Source organism: Rhinopithecus roxellana, chromosome 7 (assembly GCF_007565055.1).
Source record: "Rhinopithecus roxellana isolate Shanxi Qingling chromosome 7, ASM756505v1, whole genome shotgun sequence".
NCBI classification, from domain to species: domain Eukaryota; kingdom Metazoa; phylum Chordata; class Mammalia; order Primates; family Cercopithecidae; genus Rhinopithecus; species Rhinopithecus roxellana.
This window is the reverse complement of record NC_044555.1, coordinates 25,365,249-25,382,659: the sequence shown is the minus strand read 5'-3', so window position 1 is coordinate 25,382,659 and position 17,411 is coordinate 25,365,249. Positions and strand designations below refer to the sequence as shown.

General features: G+C 53.1%; 1 protein-coding gene across 6 annotated transcripts; it reads left to right on the top strand.

Moving 5' to 3' along the window:
* The first annotated feature begins 1,580 nt into the window (after positions 1-1,580).
* Positions 1,581-16,989, top strand: ZMYM3 (zinc finger MYM-type containing 3). 6 transcript variants are annotated; one of them, XM_030934399.1, is made up of 25 exons: positions 1,581-1,634; positions 3,019-3,704; positions 4,691-4,734; positions 5,048-5,114; positions 5,566-5,860; positions 6,087-6,264; positions 6,609-6,827; positions 7,119-7,269; positions 7,486-7,601; positions 7,763-7,849; positions 7,975-8,125; positions 8,380-8,552; positions 8,779-8,944; positions 9,592-9,689; positions 9,772-9,934; positions 10,189-10,301; positions 10,473-10,647; positions 10,830-10,976; positions 11,729-11,832; positions 12,149-12,317; positions 12,632-12,783; positions 13,525-13,639; positions 14,185-14,439; positions 15,277-15,394; positions 15,505-16,989. In XM_030934399.1, exons 2-25 carry the CDS (start codon positions 3,038-3,040, stop codon positions 15,695-15,697), a joined length of 4,116 nt encoding a protein of 1,371 aa, XP_030790259.1. In that variant the 5' UTR covers positions 1,581-1,634; positions 3,019-3,037; the 3' UTR covers positions 15,698-16,989. The 6 variants fall into 6 exon arrangements, with proteins under 6 accessions (XP_030790259.1, XP_030790256.1, XP_030790260.1 ...); XM_030934396.1 differs by having other exon boundaries at positions 5,042-5,114; XM_030934400.1 differs by lacking the exon at positions 1,581-1,634 and adding an exon at positions 2,049-2,264 and having other exon boundaries at positions 5,042-5,114; positions 9,592-9,653.
* The last annotated feature ends 422 nt before the right edge of the window (positions 16,990-17,411 follow it).

Sequence of the window (17,411 nt, the reverse complement as noted above, 5' to 3'; positions counted from 1 at the left end):
CAAAGGATCCATGTGCCTCCGCATCCCAAAGTGCCGGGATTACAGGCATGAGTCACTGCGCCCTACCTAAAATGTGGTTGTTAATGACTACGTCCGTTGTATAACCAAAATCCCCTATTATTGGACATTTAGATTGTTTCCTTATCTGTTTTAAAGAGGAGAAAACTAAGGCCCTTCACTTGACAAGTCACTTGTCCAAAGTCACCTGGCTAAAAAGTAGGCAGAACTGAGATTAGAAATCTGGTCCGACTCCAGAACCCATTCTTAGGCCACCACACTGCGCCTAGAATTAATAATACACCACTTAACTCCATTAGATCAGCTCCCCTCAACTTGAAAGATAGTGACCAGGCACCTCCACAAGCAGAGAGGCCAAGGATTCAAGTATATATCGAGGAAGGCAGGCAATATAGAAAAAACTACGTGGCTCAACTGAGATGGAACAAGCAGAAAACGCAAAGGGGAGGTCCAGGAATAGAAATAAACAGGAGGTAGGAGATGAGTACATAGAATGCTGGTTAAGATAAAGAGAAAGGTGGATTTGGGAAACCAAAAAGTAAGAAACTCTGGCTTTTATCTCTGTATGTAGGAAGGAGCAAAGATAACCTCAAGGCCATGTGGGGAGCTAGGAAGGATAAGGTTTCTGGGAAAAGGAATGAAAAAAGGGAGGGTAAACTCCTGAGGACTACAAGGCCAGGAGAGGCTTTGTGTGGCCAAGAGGAGAGGCCAGAAGTCAACGAGGCAGGCTAGAATAGGCACTGGATACCAAACCTTCCTGGTCCTAAGGAGACTTCCTTCCAGCCTGAGCCTCCTCTGGTAGTTCAGCTACTAAATGCTCTCAGCCCTTAAGGGCTGGGGTGGGAAGTGGGGAGCGGGGATTGTAAAGTGCTCTAACTATTAATATAATGCGGACTGAGAATGGATGCTGGCACACATTTTTTAAAGGCAGTAGGCTTAACGCTAGTGCCACCTACCCCTACTCCACTTCTCTAGCCTAACCTCAGCCACACCCACATGCTAAGGACCATCCAGGAGGGGGGAGCGTGTAGCGCGCCTGCGTGCTCGTGCGCACGAGAAGCAGAGAGACAGAGACGGAGACAAAAAGAGACAGGGGGAGAGAGAGAAAGAGAGAGCGAGAAGAGAGAGACAGACAAGGACAGAAGGGGGGCGGGAGGAGGGAGAGAGAGACAGAGACAGAGACAGAGAGATCAGCCCTGGTGAGGGAGGAAAACTCCAGAGATAATGCAGGGAGCTCCTGCAGGAACACTCAGGGAGAAGATCCCAGAACTTACCCTAAGACTGTTGAGAGAGTAGGGGGTGGCTTTGCAGGACCTGGCTTGGGGGTCATCAAGCAGTAACGGTTACCGCACAGGCGTTGCCACTGAGCCAGAGCCATTTAACCCGACCTGTGTGGCTGGGGATCAAGCTTCAGATACCCCATAACTCTGACTCTCAGACTGTTTTGGGGGCCCCGGGGCTGCAGACAAGGGGAGGAGGGGCACGTGAGGGCTGGGTCCCTGCCTCCCCCCATCCTCCGCTGTCACTCACTACCCCAACAGTCGCCCAGGGGGCGGGCCCCGGAGAGGTGGGGATGGGGGAGGGTAATCTTGGCAGGCGCCTGCTGCATGGCGTAGGTAGGGACTATTGAGGGGGCCGGACGCCGGGGGGGTGAACACGAGTGGGAAGCGAAGAGAGACACGGGGAGGGGGAGGGGACCGGGAACCATTTGAATGAGAGGAGGGGATCACGGGTAGAGTGGGCTCCAGGAGGCAGGGCGGGCAGGGTGTGACGGGGGCCAGACTCTTGAGCCAGGTAAGGGGAGCAGGTGCGTAGATCTGTGTTTTTGGTGGGTGAGCGCACTCGGCCCTTGGATGGAAAGGGGACGCCGCCTTTCCCGGGGGGCCGGCTTCAAAGCTCCAGAGGCTATCTTTTCCTTCTCAACTAACGGGGCCCCGGGCGGGGGCTCAGGCGCCGTCTCCAGTGGCTGTACTCCACTCCGCAATTTCCAGGCGGCCACTGGACTGGGAGTCTCGCGCCGGGGGCCGGCGCTGTCTCGCGAGCCCCCTCCTGGAGCCAGCCAATGGGGTTGGTTGCTGGCACCGCCCGCCCGCCTGGTGCAGAGCGCTGGGCGCTGCGAGCGGCGCTGCCATTTAAAGGGGCCGCGACCCCTGTCCCGGCTGCTAGGGAGGGAGGTGGAGAAGGAGCGCGGGGCCGTCGCTGTCTGCAGTTCTAGGCTTGTAGCCTTTGCACTAACCCTGCCGCAGGTAGGGGTCGGGCCTGCTCAAGCCGAAGCGAACCTGCAAGCGGGATCTTGCAGTAGCCGGGAGGCGGTGGGGGGGGGGGTCTAAGGAGAGATCGTAGCTCCAAAATGTCTTCCTGTAAATGCCTGAGGTTGGGGGTGGGCAACAGGAGAAGGGAGGACTGGAGGAGCAATGGGAAAGGGGGACGGGGCTGAGGAAGTGGGCGACCTGAAAGGTAACTGGGGGAAGGGGTTGCGAAGGGCAGTTTGTGGGGGCGGGGGAAGGGCCGAGGGAGGACCTAGCAACGCGGGGAGGGGGGGTGGGGCCAGACTGGGTGGGTAAAGACTGGGGAGCTGGGGGGCTCCAGTAGAGTGGGGAGGGAATAGAAACTGAGATCGCGGGGGCGGGAAAGGCTCCTGGTGGCGACGGCCTTAGGAGACTCTAAGGGGGCGTTCAGCCTGAGTTGCGGGGGGTGAAAGGTAAGGGGGGAAGGGAATGGGAGTTGCAGTCGAGTAGGGGGGTGGGCGGGTGGAACGACCGACTGCCTGGCCAGTGTGGGCACGGGGCCAGGGCGGGGAACGCCTCTCCCCACTGGGGGCGCTGTATTGGGGGGAGTGGTCATTAGGACTAAAGCCTTCGGAAATGCTTGTAGATTGTGGTGGTGGGGGCTGTTCATGAGAAATCCAAGTGGATGATGGGGTGTGTCTCAGAGCCCATGTAAGAAGGAATTCTGGCTAAGACCACCTCTACTGCCTCCTCTTCTACTCCTAATCTGCAGTACATATCCAGCCATACTCATGGACCCCAGTGATTTCCCCAGTCCATTTGACCCATTGACCCTGCCAGAGAAGCCCCTGGCTGGAGACCTACCAGTAGACATGGAATTTGGAGAGGATCTGCTGGAATCCCAGACTGCCCCAACTCGAGGATGGGCCCCCCCTGGCCCTTCTCCATCCTCGGGAGCCCTGGACCTGCTTGATACCCCTGCTGGCCTGGAAAAAGACCCTGGAGTACTGGATGGAGCCACTGAGTTGCTGGGGCTGGGGGGGCTGCTCTATAAAGCCCCCTCTCCCCCGGAGGTGGACCATGGTCCTGAGGGAACCCTGGCATGGGATGCGGGGGATCAGACCCTAGAGCCTGGACCAGGGGGCCAGACCCCTGAGGTGGTACCACCTGATCCGGGGGCTGGGGCAAATTCCTGTTCACCCGAGGGGCTACTAGAGCCTTTGTCTCCAGATTCTCCAATAACCCTGCAGTCCCCACATATTGAAGAGGAGGAGACCACCTCCATAGCTACTGCGAGAAGGGGCTCCCCTGGGCAGGAGGAGGAGCTTCCCCAAGGGCAGCCACAGAGCCCAAATGCCCCCCCTAGCCCTTCAGTGGGAGAGACTCTGGGGGATGGAATCAACAGTTCTCAGACCAAACCTGGGGGCTCTAGCCCCCCTGCACATCCTTCCTTGCCAGGTAGGTTGCCTAATTATCTGGAGAATCAGGGCTGGGAGAGGGTGGTGGTAAGGAGGGGTGGCTATGTGCTTTGGGAAGTAGTGGGGAGGAGGAGGGTGGGGAGATAAGTATAGGGATGTGTGTGGGGAAGGACTTGGGGTTTACGAGGGAGGAGTGGGGTAGTGTGTAGAGGAAGATTAAGGAAAGTAGGGGTGGGCACAGGCTGTGGGGGAGGAATGAGGTAAGGTTTCAGGGAGGTAGGTTGGGAGGAGTGGATTTGGTGGGAAGGGTTCCCTTTTTCCTGCCCCAATGGGCTTTTGGTGCCAGAGTCCTTCCTTCAGGATTTGGAGGAGTACACCAGGCTTCTTGGTTCTAAGACCTTTACAGCTTTTTGGTTCTAGGTGGGAGTGGGATTTCTGGGTTTGATGAATGGTAACTAGGTTCTGGAGCCCCTAACAGCATAAGGATTTCAGCAGAGCGGTAGAAATGCAGGGTCTAGGATTGAGTCTCTGATAGGGGAGGGACAACCTTGACTTGAGAGGCTCTAGTTTCTGCCCTCTTCTGCCTAGTGGTGTGCCTCTATCAGGCTGTGATGAGGGTCTTAGGGCTTACATAACCACCTGAATCCAGGGGAAGCTACCCATACATTGATGCCTCCTTTTCCTTTTGCTACCTTTGGGTGGTTGTGTGTGTTTTTCATTGGTAAAATATAAATTCTTAATGAAAGGTATATTACCTGTGTTTGCTTAACCCCCAAGGATTGGGACAGAAAGCTGGTGGGAAGGATAGATTTTTTTTTCATGGAATAGCTGCACGTGCACCCCCCCCCCCACCTTAGTACAGAGCCTGAGGTAACCCTGAGAGGGGCCCCAAGAAGCCACAGGCACTCAAGTTTTCCCTTTCAGTTTTGAGTAAGTTCTTCCCCAGGAATGGAGGCGGGGGTTGGGCCGGGGAGGGGGTGGTGAGGGCAGGCTCAACATTTAGGCTGCCTTCTGCTTCCTTTGCAGGAGATGGCCTGACTGCGAAGGCGAGTGAGAAGCCGCCTGAACGGGTGAGGGGGAGGGGATTGGAAGGAGTCTGGTTCCCCCTTAGCTCTGGGAAGGACAGACCCTTCATTTTCCCTCCCAGATGTTGTTCTGTAGAGAGTGTGTATAAGGAGAGTTAGGAGGAGGGAGGGAGCACTAGTGTCTACTGCTTGTTGGGGAGAAAGTCCAGCCTCCTTTTCTTCCCTCCTCCTAAGGGCTGGGCCAAGGGTCCCCACTCTCCCTTCCCCCTCCCATCTTCTATCCCCCCCCAAACCCTGTACTAGTGTTAGCCTGGCCAGGGTGTCAGTTTTCCTCCCCTCCCATCTTTCCAAGGTACAGAAGAGAAGCGAACGCGTTAGGAGAGCAGAACCTCCAAAACCTGAGGTTGTAGATTCCACTGAGAGCAGTAAGTAGGATTTGAGGAAGTGTGACCTGGGAGTTCTGGGTATGGAAAAGATCCGAAAGTGGCACGCGGCAGGGCATGGATCTTCTAGCTCCTGTAGTCCTGCTCCATGCAGCGTGTGAAGTGCCTGTCTCCGCTATGGGTTGGCATGGGAACCAGGGGCAGTGGGGGAAATTGAAAACAAGAGCAGTGAGAATGGCGAGTTTCCTGTTTCAGCTATGCCATCTCTGTCTCCGAATCTTCTCATTTAGAGCCTCTCCCTTTCCCTCCCTGGGAGGTTACAGAGTAACCAAGGGAGAGAGACACCAAGGTCTTAAGATACTAATGTAATGAGGGCCAGGGTGTAAAGGCCAAAACAACAGAGATCCCAGGAGAGGGACTGAACTGTTGGTCAGGGGATGGTTGGAGACCTGGTTTGGTGGCCTTTCTCATGTCCACCCCCCTACTTTCTCAGTTCCAGTGTCAGATGAGGATTCTGATGCCATGGTAGATGACCCCAATGATGAGGACTTTGTGCCATTCCGGCCCCGGCGCTCTCCTCGCATGTCCCTACGCTCAAGTGTGTCACAAAGGGCCGGGCGCTCTGCAGTGGGCACCAAGATGACTTGTGCACATTGCCGGACACCACTGCAGAAGGGGCAGACTGCCTATCAGCGCAAGGGGCTGCCTCAGCTCTTCTGCTCATCATCCTGCCTCACCACTTTCTCCAAGAAGCCCTCGGGCAAAAAGACCTGTACCTTCTGCAAGAAGTGCGTGAGGGTCTTGGGGGCTGTGCAGAGGGCAGGGATCTGGGCAGGAGTATGAGTAAGACAGACTGTTGGTAAGAACCTAGCAGGATGGAGCTGGGCGAGAGAGCGATGTAGGGAGGGAGTCAGAGTATTTGGCTCTGTGGTCATTGATCCTGGACGAGGGGCGGAAGCTGAGGAAATGAGAGGGTGGTCTTGAGTGAGTATTCAAACCTGTTCCCACCTCTAGGGAGATCTGGAACACCAAGGACTCAGTTGTGGCGCAGACTGGTTCTGGAGGCTCCTTCCATGAGTTCTGCACGTCCGTCTGTCTCTCCCTGTATGAGGCCCAGCAGCAGCGCCCGATCCCCCAGTCCGGGGATCCCGCCGATGCCACTCGCTGCAGCATATGCCAGAAGACTGGAGAGGTGAGGACACTCGGTGGGGGCTGATTTACAGAGCCTGGACAGCCCTGACCTGCCCCTCCCATCCTGGGGCTGCAGGGGCCAGGCCCTGTGGAAAGGGGAGTGGGGAGGAAAGGCAGCCATCATGAGGGAGCGTATTCAAGGACAGAGCTTCTCCAGGATGCGCACAGCTGGCCTTCCTTACCTCCCAGGACCTCACCATCAAGTCGGCAGCCTGCGGCGCAGGTTGGGGGGTCCCTGGGCTCACTGTCTGCTGTGAAGGTCTAGGGTGAGGTGGGGGGCTGACCTTGCATTGGGGTGGGCGGTGGTGGCCAGGCCCTAGCTCAGGGTGTATGTGTGTGTGGCAGGTCCTGCATGAGGTCAGCAATGGCAGCGTGGTACACCGGCTCTGCAGCGATTCTTGCTTCTCCAAATTCCGGGCCAACAAGGGACTGAAAACCAACTGTTGTGACCAGTGTGGGGCTTACATCTACACCAAGACCGGGAGCCCTGGCCCTGAGCTCCTCTTCCACGAGGGCCAACAAAAGCGGTTCTGCAACACAACCTGCTTGGGGGCATATAAGAAGGTGGGGCCGAGGGAGTAGTGCATTAGAGGGCTGTGGAAGGGGGTGTGGTTCTTGGGTGATAAATAAAGGTGGCTGACAGGTCAAGGACTGGGAGAAATAAAACAAATAAAGGGGGTTTCAATTGTATCTGTTATGTTTTATTTTTGAAGCTGGCTGGTGGATACACAGGTCTTTGTTACATCATCATCTATACTTTTTTTGTATGCCTGAAATATTTCATGTTTAAAACATTTAAAAAATAAAAGTGAAGGGACAAATCCAGCCTCAGCCTCTCCTTCCCCATCCTCACAGAAAAACACACGTGTGTACCCATGTGTCTGGTGCAAGACCCTGTGTAAGAACTTTGAGATGCTATCACATGTGGATCGTAATGGCAAGACCAGCTTGTTCTGTTCCCTGTGCTGTACCACTTCTTACAAAGTGAAGCAGGCAGGGCTCACTGGTAGGTGCAAAGCCCTCTTCTCTGAGTCCCCTGCTGGCCTTCTCTCTCCTCCCATACTCCCCTCTTCCAGAGTAATCCCTGCTGCCCGACCTTAGCCCCAACCACATCTCCCCGTGGAATTTCTGTTCGTCTCTTGCACTGCCTTACACCTTCTGTGTGCTCTCTCTCTCCTTCTCTCTTTTTCTTTTCCTCTCTCTCTTTCTCTCTATGCCCCAGGCCCTCCCCGACCCTGCAGCTTCTGCCGCCGCAGCCTCTCTGACCCCTGTTACTACAACAAGGTTGACCGCACAGTCTACCAGTTCTGCAGCCCCAGCTGCTGGACCAAGTTCCAGGTACTCCAGGCCCTGGACCAGGGATAGAAGGGTGTGGTAACATAAAGAGGGTCGGAGAATTGGGGTAGGCAGGCCTGGGCAGAGCAAAGAACAAGCCTGACTCCCCTTCCCCACAGCTGCACACATCTTGCCCCTCCCTTACTTGTCTTCCTTCCCTCCAGCGCACAAGCCCCGAAGGGGGCATTCACCTGAGCTGTCACTACTGCCACAGCCTCTTCAGTGGCAAGCCTGAGGTCTTGGACTGGCAGGTAAGAGCCCCACCCCCACCCACATCTTGCCACATGACCAGACTGTCTGAAGGGGTCCTACCACTTGGCCCCTGCTGAGGCCAGATGTTACAGCTTATCCTCCCTGCCCTGTGCCCCCACCTCAGGACCAAGTGTTCCAGTTCTGCTGCCGTGATTGCTGTGAGGACTTCAAGCGGCTTCGGGGTGTGGTGTCCCAGTGTGAGCACTGTCGGCAGGAGAAACTCTTGCATGAGAAACTCCGATTCAGCGGAGTGGAGAAGAGCTTCTGCAGCGAAGGTAAGGAGATGGGGAAGGGCAGAAGACACGTAACTCCCAACCAGGGAGAATGGAGGAGAAGGGAGGGAGGCTGGGAAAGTGGTCCATGAGGCAGGGCCTTCCGCCCAGGATGCTCTACCCCCATCTCCCCTAAAGCTTTGAGCACAAGGGGCTGCTTAGAGAGAGGTTTCAGGTGTAGCACCTTAAAAAGGTTGCGTCTCTTGCCCTTGGGTACCTGTGTCTCTGGACTCTCTTTCCTCTTCCCCTCTTTCCAGGCTGTGTGCTGCTGTACAAACAGGACTTCACTAAGAAGCTGGGCTTGTGCTGTATCACTTGTACTTACTGCTCCCAGACTTGCCAGCGCGGAGTCACTGAGCAACTGGATGGCAGCACCTGGGACTTCTGCAGTGAGGACTGTAAGAGCAAGTACCTGCTGTGGTACTGCAAGGTAAGGAGGGTCAGCACGTGAGCGAGGCGGGAAAGAGGGCGGCGGGGAGAACAGGCTGTGGGTACTAAGCTCGGGGTGTGGACAGATCTCCAGGCAGGGCAGCCAGCCTTCCATCTCTAAGCCGGCCCGATCTCCAAGCGGAGAGGAGCATGGCTTATCCCAGGGGAAAGATAGGGCCCAACGCATTTTAGGGAGGCAGGTCTGACCATCCTTTTGACATCCTCAGGCTGCCCGGTGCCATGCCTGTAAGCGCCAGGGGAAGCTGCTGGAGACCATCCACTGGCGTGGGCAGATCCGTCATTTCTGCAACCAGCAGTGTCTTCTGCGCTTCTATAGCCAGCAGAACCAACCCAACCTGGATACCCAGAGTGGGCCCGAGAGCCTCCTGAACAGTGAGTCCCGGGCAGGGGGTGCACTCTGTTAGAGGGGGCCTGGACTCTCCTAATCCTAAGCCTAGCCCCTTTCTCCTTCCTCTTGTGTTCACCTCATCCCTGGCCAGATACAGTGCTAGTACTGTGAACTGTATTCTCTTTTAGCTTCCGAACCCTGCAGGTTCGGAAGGGGAAGTCTTATTTAAAACTTCTTGGAGTTAACGTCTACTGATTGTCTATGAAATATATATTATAAGGGAGTGGGTGCCTATCCTGATAGGATGGGGCATATAGGGGTTATGGTTACTTTTCTGAGATAAGGAAATCTCAGCATAAACTCTACCTTTAGTGAGACTGAAGACTGCTATTTCTAGAATGTTACCCCTGCCCCTCTACAACTCCAGGGATACCCAGGCTATCTAAATGGAAGGTCTCAATTGTGGGTTTTTGGGGAAAATGTAATGTTTCATTCTCAAGGAGCAAAGAGTCTTTTAGGCTACTATTGCTGGGGCACAGAGGAGACTAGATCTGGGATGGCAAGGGGGGCAAATCCTAGAACTTCTCATCTGTATTTGGTGTACCTGTTAATAAAGCTCTCCTGGAACAGGGGTAAGGAAAATGGAGAGCTAGTCCCTTGGATGAGAGCATTTATTTGTTTTGATCTACAGGTCAGTCTCCTGAGTCAAAACCCCAGACACCCTCTCAAACCAAAGTGGAGAACAGCAACACAGTGAGGACCCCAGAGGAAAATGGGAATTTGGGCAAGGTCGGGGCAAAAGCCAAGGGGGAGGATAATCTCAGAGGAGGGTGCGGCAGTTGGCGGCACAAATGTTCCTTTTTCTTTGCAGATCCCTGTGAAGACCCGATCAGCTCCCACTGCTCCCACCCCTCCTCCACCCCCGCCGCCCCCAGCAACACCCCGCAAAAACAAGGCTGCCATGTGTAAGCCGCTGATGCAGAATCGAGGCGTCTCCTGCAAGGTGGAGATGAAGTCCAAAGGGAGTCAAACAGGTGAGCCAGGGTACCTCGATGCCACAGGCTGTATTCCAGAGTCCTAGGCCTGCCAGCCCTATGTCCGTGAGCTGGACAAGGGGATTCCTTAGGTAGCTGAAGTCTCATGCATATGGTTGTCCTAGAATCGTAGAGGTGTCTTTCAGCCATTGCTTCAAGGGCAGTTTTGTGACACTGAGCACGTTAGAGCTTTTGGCGGGTCCGATGTCATCAGTCCAGCAGGGTCTCTGAGAAGATCCCTTTCTCATCCACAGAAGAGTGGAAGCCACAGGTGATTGTGCTGCCCATCCCAGTGCCCATCTTCGTGCCAGTGCCTATGCATCTGTACTGCCAGAAAGTCCCGGTGCCTTTCTCGATGCCTATCCCGGTAAGTTTCCCTGCCCTTCCTGGCTGGGTCCTCCTTTCCCCTTCCAGGTTTGAGATCCACCCTTTCCCCTTACTCTCATCAACTGTCCCCCTTCACTCTCATCATCTGTCCCCCGCTTCCCCCCAACTGCTGGTGTGGTTCTTGGCATTTAGTTGGGATTCGTGCCTCCAGGTGCCTGTGCCCATGTTCTTGCCCACTACCTTGGAGAGCACAGACAAGATTGTAGAGACCATTGAGGAGCTGAAGGTGAAGATCCCTTCCAACCCCTTGGAGGCCGACATCCTGGCTATGGCAGAAATGATTGCAGAGGCTGAGGAGTTAGACAAGGCCTCATCTGACCTTTGTGGTATGCCATAGATGGTGGCGATGAGGGAGACAGGGTGCTACCAGCGTGTCTCTGCCCGAGGGGGAGCTATTGATGATCTTGGTGCCTAGTAGAATGGGAGGATAGTTGGGATCAGCCCCTGAAAGCTTGTGAGGGTGCTAGCAGGAGCTTGTAGCCACTGAGCCAACTTCTCTGCTTCCCAGATCTTGTGAGCAACCAGAGTGCAGAGGGACTCCTGGAAGACTGTGACCTGTTTGGGCCTGCTCGAGATGATGTCCTGGCCATGGCAGTCAAGATGGCCAATGTCTTGGATGAGCCTGGGCAAGACTTGGAGGCAGACTTCCCTAAGAGTGAGTAAGATTGGAGCCGTGCCCACTGGGTATGGTAGCATTCGTGCCATCAGGAAGGGAATGTTCCTTGTGTCCCTGAGTATGACCCTGAAAAGTGTTCATTGTGATTCTAAGACAGAAGGTTCTCACAGGGAGCAGTGCCAGAGATACCAGGACAGGTGCATTCTTTTAGACTTCTGAGTCATGCTTTTTTTTTTTTTTTTTTTTAAACTGTAAAAAAACATAAAAATTTCACTATGTTCGGCTGGGCGTGGTGGCTCAAGCCTGTAATCCCAGCACTTTGGGAGGCCGAGACGGGCAGATCACGAGGTCAGGAGATCGAGACCATCCTGGCTAACACGGTGAATCCCCGTCTCTACTAAAAAAAATACAAAAAACTAGCTGGGCGTGGTGGTGGGTGCCTGTAGTCCCAGCTACTCGGGAGGCTGAGGCAGGAAATGGCGTAAACCCCGGAAGCGGAGCTTGCAGTGAGCCGAGATCGCGCCACTGCACTCCAGCCTGGGCAACAGAGCGAGACTCCGTCTCAAAAAAAAAAAAAAAAAAATTTTTCACTATGTTCAACATGTTTACAGTTCAGTAGTTCACATTGCTGTGTTTTGCGTTTCTGTGACTCTGAGCATGCTTTTTGGTATAGCTTTACTGGTTCCTTTGGCTCATCTAGTGTCAAGTGGGCAAGTAGCAGGGGTGGGGCAGGAGGGCTGCAGGGTTGAGATCTTAAGAAATTGATTTCTTCTTTCTTTCCTTTTTATTAGATCCTCTGGACATTAATCCCAGTGTAGACTTCCTCTTTGATTGTGGCCTGGTAGGGCCTGAGGATGTGTCTACTGAACAAGACCTTCCCCGAACCATGAGGAAGGTAGGGCTGGGGCTACCATATGTACAAAAGAAGAATGGAGGCCCAAAGGGGAGAGGATGTGAGAGCCAAGCCAGCAACCATAGTTTGACCTTCCCTAACCTCCTTTCTCCAACACTAGAAGTACTGAGATAAAGCCAAACTTTACTCTTCCCCCATTTCACAAGGTCATCAAAGCTATTCCTGGGGCTCTGTGCTGTGGAAGCTTGCTGTGTACTTACATCAGCCCCTGCCCCAGCCAGCAGTAAATATGGTGCTGACTAGCTTTCACCTTGCCTCTGGCCTTACCTCTGCCATGCCCCTGCTTTCTCTTCTCCAGGGTCAAAAGCGGCTGGTGCTTTCCGAAAGCTGCTCCCGGGACTCCATGAGCAGTCAGCCTAGTTGTACCGGGCTCAACTATTCATATGGTGTCAATGCTTGGAAGTGCTGGGTGCAGTCAAAATACGCCAATGGAGAAACCAGCAAGGGTGATGAGCTGCGCTTTGGCCGTAAGTACTTGGGGTTGGGGGGTAGGGGAGGGCAAAGACAGGGAGGAGGAGGGGAAAGGGAAGAAGGGGCTGGGCCTGTGATTCAGCTGGAGATGTCTAGGAGTGATAAGGGTGTGATGACTTAAGGATGTCCTGTGAAGATGGGGAGGAGTTGTAGATTAAAGGAAATGCTGTCTAGGTTCAAGGTTAGGGGCTCTTTCTGTAATTGTTCATGTTAGGCATGACTAAGGGATGAAGAGGTTAATGGTGGTGGAGCTAAGTGAAATTCTCCATGTATTTTCTTAATCCTGTCCCTGCACAACATATCACTGCAGCCAAACCCATGCGTATCAAAGAGGATATTCTCGCCTGCTCAGCTGCTGAGCTCAACTACGGTCTGGCCCAGTTTGTGAGAGAAATCACTCGGCCCAATGGTGAACGATACGAACCTGACAGTATCTACTATTTGTGTCTTGGCATCCAGCAGGTACCTCACATGCACCACCTTGCTTCCTGTCACTCTTAACACAGCAGGCAGGGTCTAACCAGAAATGATTCTGGGTTGGGCACGGTGGCTAACGCCTGTAATCCCAACACTTTGGGAGGCTGAGGCAGGAGGATCGCTTCAAGCCAGGAGTTTGAGACCAGCCTGGGCAACAAAGTGATACCGCATCTCTACCCAAAAAATATTTAATGAAAAAAAAGCAATTATTCTGTTGCACTCCCTGTTCCTCATCTTGTCCCCTGCCTCAAGCAGGCAGCTTGCCTTTAATCTCCTATTCCAAATAGAACATGAGATACCAATACTTTTCTAAAATCAAAACTGCATTCCAGGACTGTTGGCCAAGGAGCAGTCTTCATTACTATCCACGTCCCCTTTGTAATATTTAAGCCCATTCTAGGAGGGGAGGGATGGGTGGAGCTGGGATCCTTGAGTGCTGGCGTAATGTTTAGTTCCCCCTGGGAGAAGTCAACTGCGTATTACCTGACAAGGAGGTGTGGGCTTCTAAAGAACATCTCCTCCAAGCCTCCTCCTCTTCCAGCAAAGCCTGAGTAGCGCAGAGCTGTAGGTATACCTGGGGGAAAGCACTCGAGGCCACCTAATCAAGCAACTGTTTCCCATCGTCTCCTAATGATCAACGACACCATACCTGGGGGCTTCAGCATCATTATCTTTCTTCGAGGACCTACAGTCTAGCCTTATGTGTGTCTGCTTTTCTTTCCCCAGTACTTGCTGGAAAATAACCGGATGGTGAACATTTTCACGGACCTTTACTACCTGACTTTCGTTCAAGAACTCAATAAGTCTCTGAGTACCTGGCAGCCCACACTCCTCCCCAACAGTAAGGGACAGGGACGTAGCAACCCCTACACCCCTTTTCCATTCTTCCAATCCACCATCCCAAGAGTCCTGTGCTATTTGGTCTGCCACTCTTCACAAAGGGCCCGAGGGCAGGAGCGTGTAGCTGGATGCCTCAGGGTTTAGAGTTAAAGGAGCATAGGAGCACCTGTTCTTGAACATGAGGAGGGGATCAAGACTTAGGTCTGAAGAGCTATCTCTAGGACCAGAAAAAGATGGCCTGGGTTTGGGTGGTAAGTAAAGAAAGAAAGCAAGAAATCGTGGGACTCCTCAAGGTTTACATTTACCTGTCTACAACTTGAGGGTGGTGAGAGACGTTCCAAATGCAGGAGTGGAAAGTATGTATTTTTTAAAGCCCTGTCCCACTGTGTGGTGTAGCAAGTGTAGCAAAGTGACAATGTTTTATATATGAAGGTTACTCACCAAATGAGAATTGTGTGGGAAATGAGCAGGGCACATGGGATGGGAAGTGGTTGGGTTTGGGTAGCCACTCCCTCCTGACCGGCCTCTCCCCCTTGACCATTGTAGATACGGTGTTCTCTCGAGTGGAGGAGGAGCACCTCTGGGAGTGTAAGCAACTGGGGGTCTACTCGCCCTTTGTCCTCCTCAACACCCTCATGTTCTTCAACACTAAGTTTTTTGGGCTGCAGACAGCTGAGGAACACATGCAACTCTCCTTCACCAATGTGGTGCGGCAGTCCCGCAAGTGTACCACCCCTCGGGGCACCACCAAGGTGGTGAGCATCCGCTACTATGCCCCAGTCCGCCAGAGGAAAGGGCGAGGTACGAGGCTGCCCCCTCCCCTGTGCTTTTGCCCCTTCTCTGCCTTCCCCTTCCATTCCCTGCCATAACCCACCATACCTGCCAGGTCGGCCCTCTCCTTGGCCCCTAGCTTCCCTCTCCTTCCGTTGCTGTGTGCAGAAAGGGTAGAAACGGCCAGTCCTCCTACTTGATGGGCAGTGGCTGTTGCATAAATACAAGATCACCCTGTGACCTCTTTCCCCCCCTTTCCTCATTTAAGACGGTTTACTTGCTTGCCTGCTTTTTCTGGGTGGTGGACAGGTAGGAAACCTTTGGGTGTGTTTGACTGTGGGGGAGGGTAGACTGAATGAATGACAGGCTTTCTCTGATTCTTTGCTGTCGGGCCTAACAACAACTGCACCTTGGTTTCCATTTTTTCTGTTCCTGGATTTCTGTCCTGTCTGAGTGCAGTTCCCAAGGTCCCTTCTCTGGACCCATGCTTCTACCTGGACTAATGCACGAGGGGTTGGGGTCATTGCTGTTTCTCTATCCCAGAAGGCAAGCCCACCCTTGCAGTAGGGTCTGTTTTATCAGGTTTTTTGAATAACTTCTGAGATCACCTCTTCAAGACAGCAACTTGGGGGAGATTTTAAAGAGAGTCTTTGGCAGTGGGAACTGGGGAGGGTTGCATAACAACAGCTCGACAGGATGTTGGGTTGGTGTGGGAGAGGGAGACTGACCTCTTCTTCCACCTCTCCATCTTGTTGAGACTGTAATTTGTGTCGTGATGCCTTCTCCCTGTGCCCTGGACTGTGCTCTTGGATGATGCTCGTGAAGCCTGTGCTCTTAATGAGTCTGAGTCATTTCCCTCCCCTACAGACACGGGTCCTGGAAAACGGAAGAGAGAAGATGAAGCCCCTATCTTAGAGCAGCGTGAGAACCGCATGAATCCCCTCCGCTGCCCTGTCAAGTTCTATGAATTCTATCTCTCAAAATGGTGAGTTGGTGAGTTGGCAGGAAGGAAGAGCGTTAGCATGGGGACCCGAGGGATCTACTTTGCCTTGGTACTGATCTTCTGTCCTGCCATCCCCACCCCCGATGTTGCAGTCCTGAAAGCCTCCGGACTCGCAACGATGTGTTCTACCTGCAACCGGAAAGGTCGTGCATCGCCGAGTCACCTCTCTGGTATTCTGTGATCCCCATGGACCGCAGCATGTTGGAGAGCATGCTCAATCGCATCCTGGCTGTGCGCGAGATTTATGAGGAACTGGGTCGTCCTGGGGAGGAAGACCTGGACTGAGCTCGTGTGCCATCCATATCCATCTTTCACATCAATGTCTGTCCTGTGGTCATGTCCCTCAGGGTGACAGGCCCAGGAACCAATGCTACTCATTCTGAAGGGCCCTGACTGCTCCTTTCCGCTCACCCATTCCCTGCCTTCTCTAGGAACCCTGGCTTTTATCTTCTTCCATTAACTTGACAACCATGGGGCCCCGGTCTTCTGTACTCAGGGGCTGGTCTCCCAGTGATGGGCAAAAGCCAGCTTGCCCGTTTTCTTTATGCTTCAGAGTAAACCCCTCCTTCTGGGTCCAGACTCTGGGTGGAGTGTTAATAGCTCTGGTGATCCTGTTGGCTTTGGGTTTCCTGACCCATCCCGCATAGGTAAAGCCTCTTGTTCCCAGGCATGACCTAGGGAAAAACCCAGCTGCCTTCTCTGCCCTGTGCCCACTCCCTTCTCTACTCTTCCCCAGCACCACGCAAAAAGGTCTTATCTGAAAGGTATGAAATAATGAAAGTGATGAGGGGACCATTTACATAAAACACAGAGCTTAGACACTCTTCCCCTCCTATGAAATAATTGGTTGTTGGCACCCTCTCACCACCGCGTATCCCTCAACCCCCCCCCCGGCAAGCAGCAACCCTTGGTGCTGCAGTTTTTAAAATCTCTTCCAAATGCCTTTTTTTCCTCAGAGGCAGAGAATGACTAAGTACGGGGAGCAGACTCCTGTTGTGCAGACTCCTGTCCCCTTGGTTTCTGTGTTTGTCTCTCTGCCATCTTAGGTTGCCATGAGCCATGGTGTCAACATGCTTAGCCCCCTCTGTAACTGCCTCCCTTTAGTTCAATGGACAGAGCTCCCAAGGCAAAAACTACCTTCTGACTTGGGTTGAGGCTGGGTTCCCCTCTATTATTCCCCCATCATAAGAGCCAGGCCAAGCCTGTGGGGGCTTGAGTCATGCAGGATGGGATCTGTGGTCAAAGGACAGGTGAGGAGCTGTGGGCACAGGGCCTGCCCCACTGCCTACATCTTCTCTCTTCCCCATCTTGCCTTGGAGGTCCTAGAAGACAATTAACTTCTGGCAAAGGGGGTACCCAGTTCTTTCCCTGTTGACTTTGCTGTTTCCCAGGCTCCTTTTTGTGTTTTTATAACTGTCACCAGTTAGCCACTGTTTAAATTGTATATATTGTTCTGAGGCGCCTGGCCTGTCCCTTCAGTGAGCCATGCCCACCCTTGTGTTGTAGTGAAAAGCTGTTGTCACGACTAACCTTCTGTCTCTGAAATTGTTTGTTTCAAATAAAGAGTTAAAATTGTCTTTGGTCTTTTGTCTTTTCTGGGTGATGGATATAGAGGAGCAACACTGGATAACATCAAATCTCTCCAAGTGTAAACAAGTCAGGTGTTTGAGAATCGTTCTTACTTTACTGTCTTACTTTGAATCTACTGGGAATGTGGTCTTTTTTTTATAACAAGTTCCCAAACACTTAAGGAAAAAAAATACTCACTAGCCGTGTATTAAGGACCTATTATGTTTAAAGACCTAGATTACATGCTTCAAAAAAGACAAAGACTGGTTAGACCAGGATCCAATCCCCAGCAGGATCCCAGGCTATAGGGGAGACCAAATAGTACACAATTAGTCATAATACAGGCAGAATAAAATGAATAGTGCTATGGGAGGACAGAGGAATAAATTACTCCAGGTTTACAGGGAGGCTGGGTGCAGTGGCTTGCGTC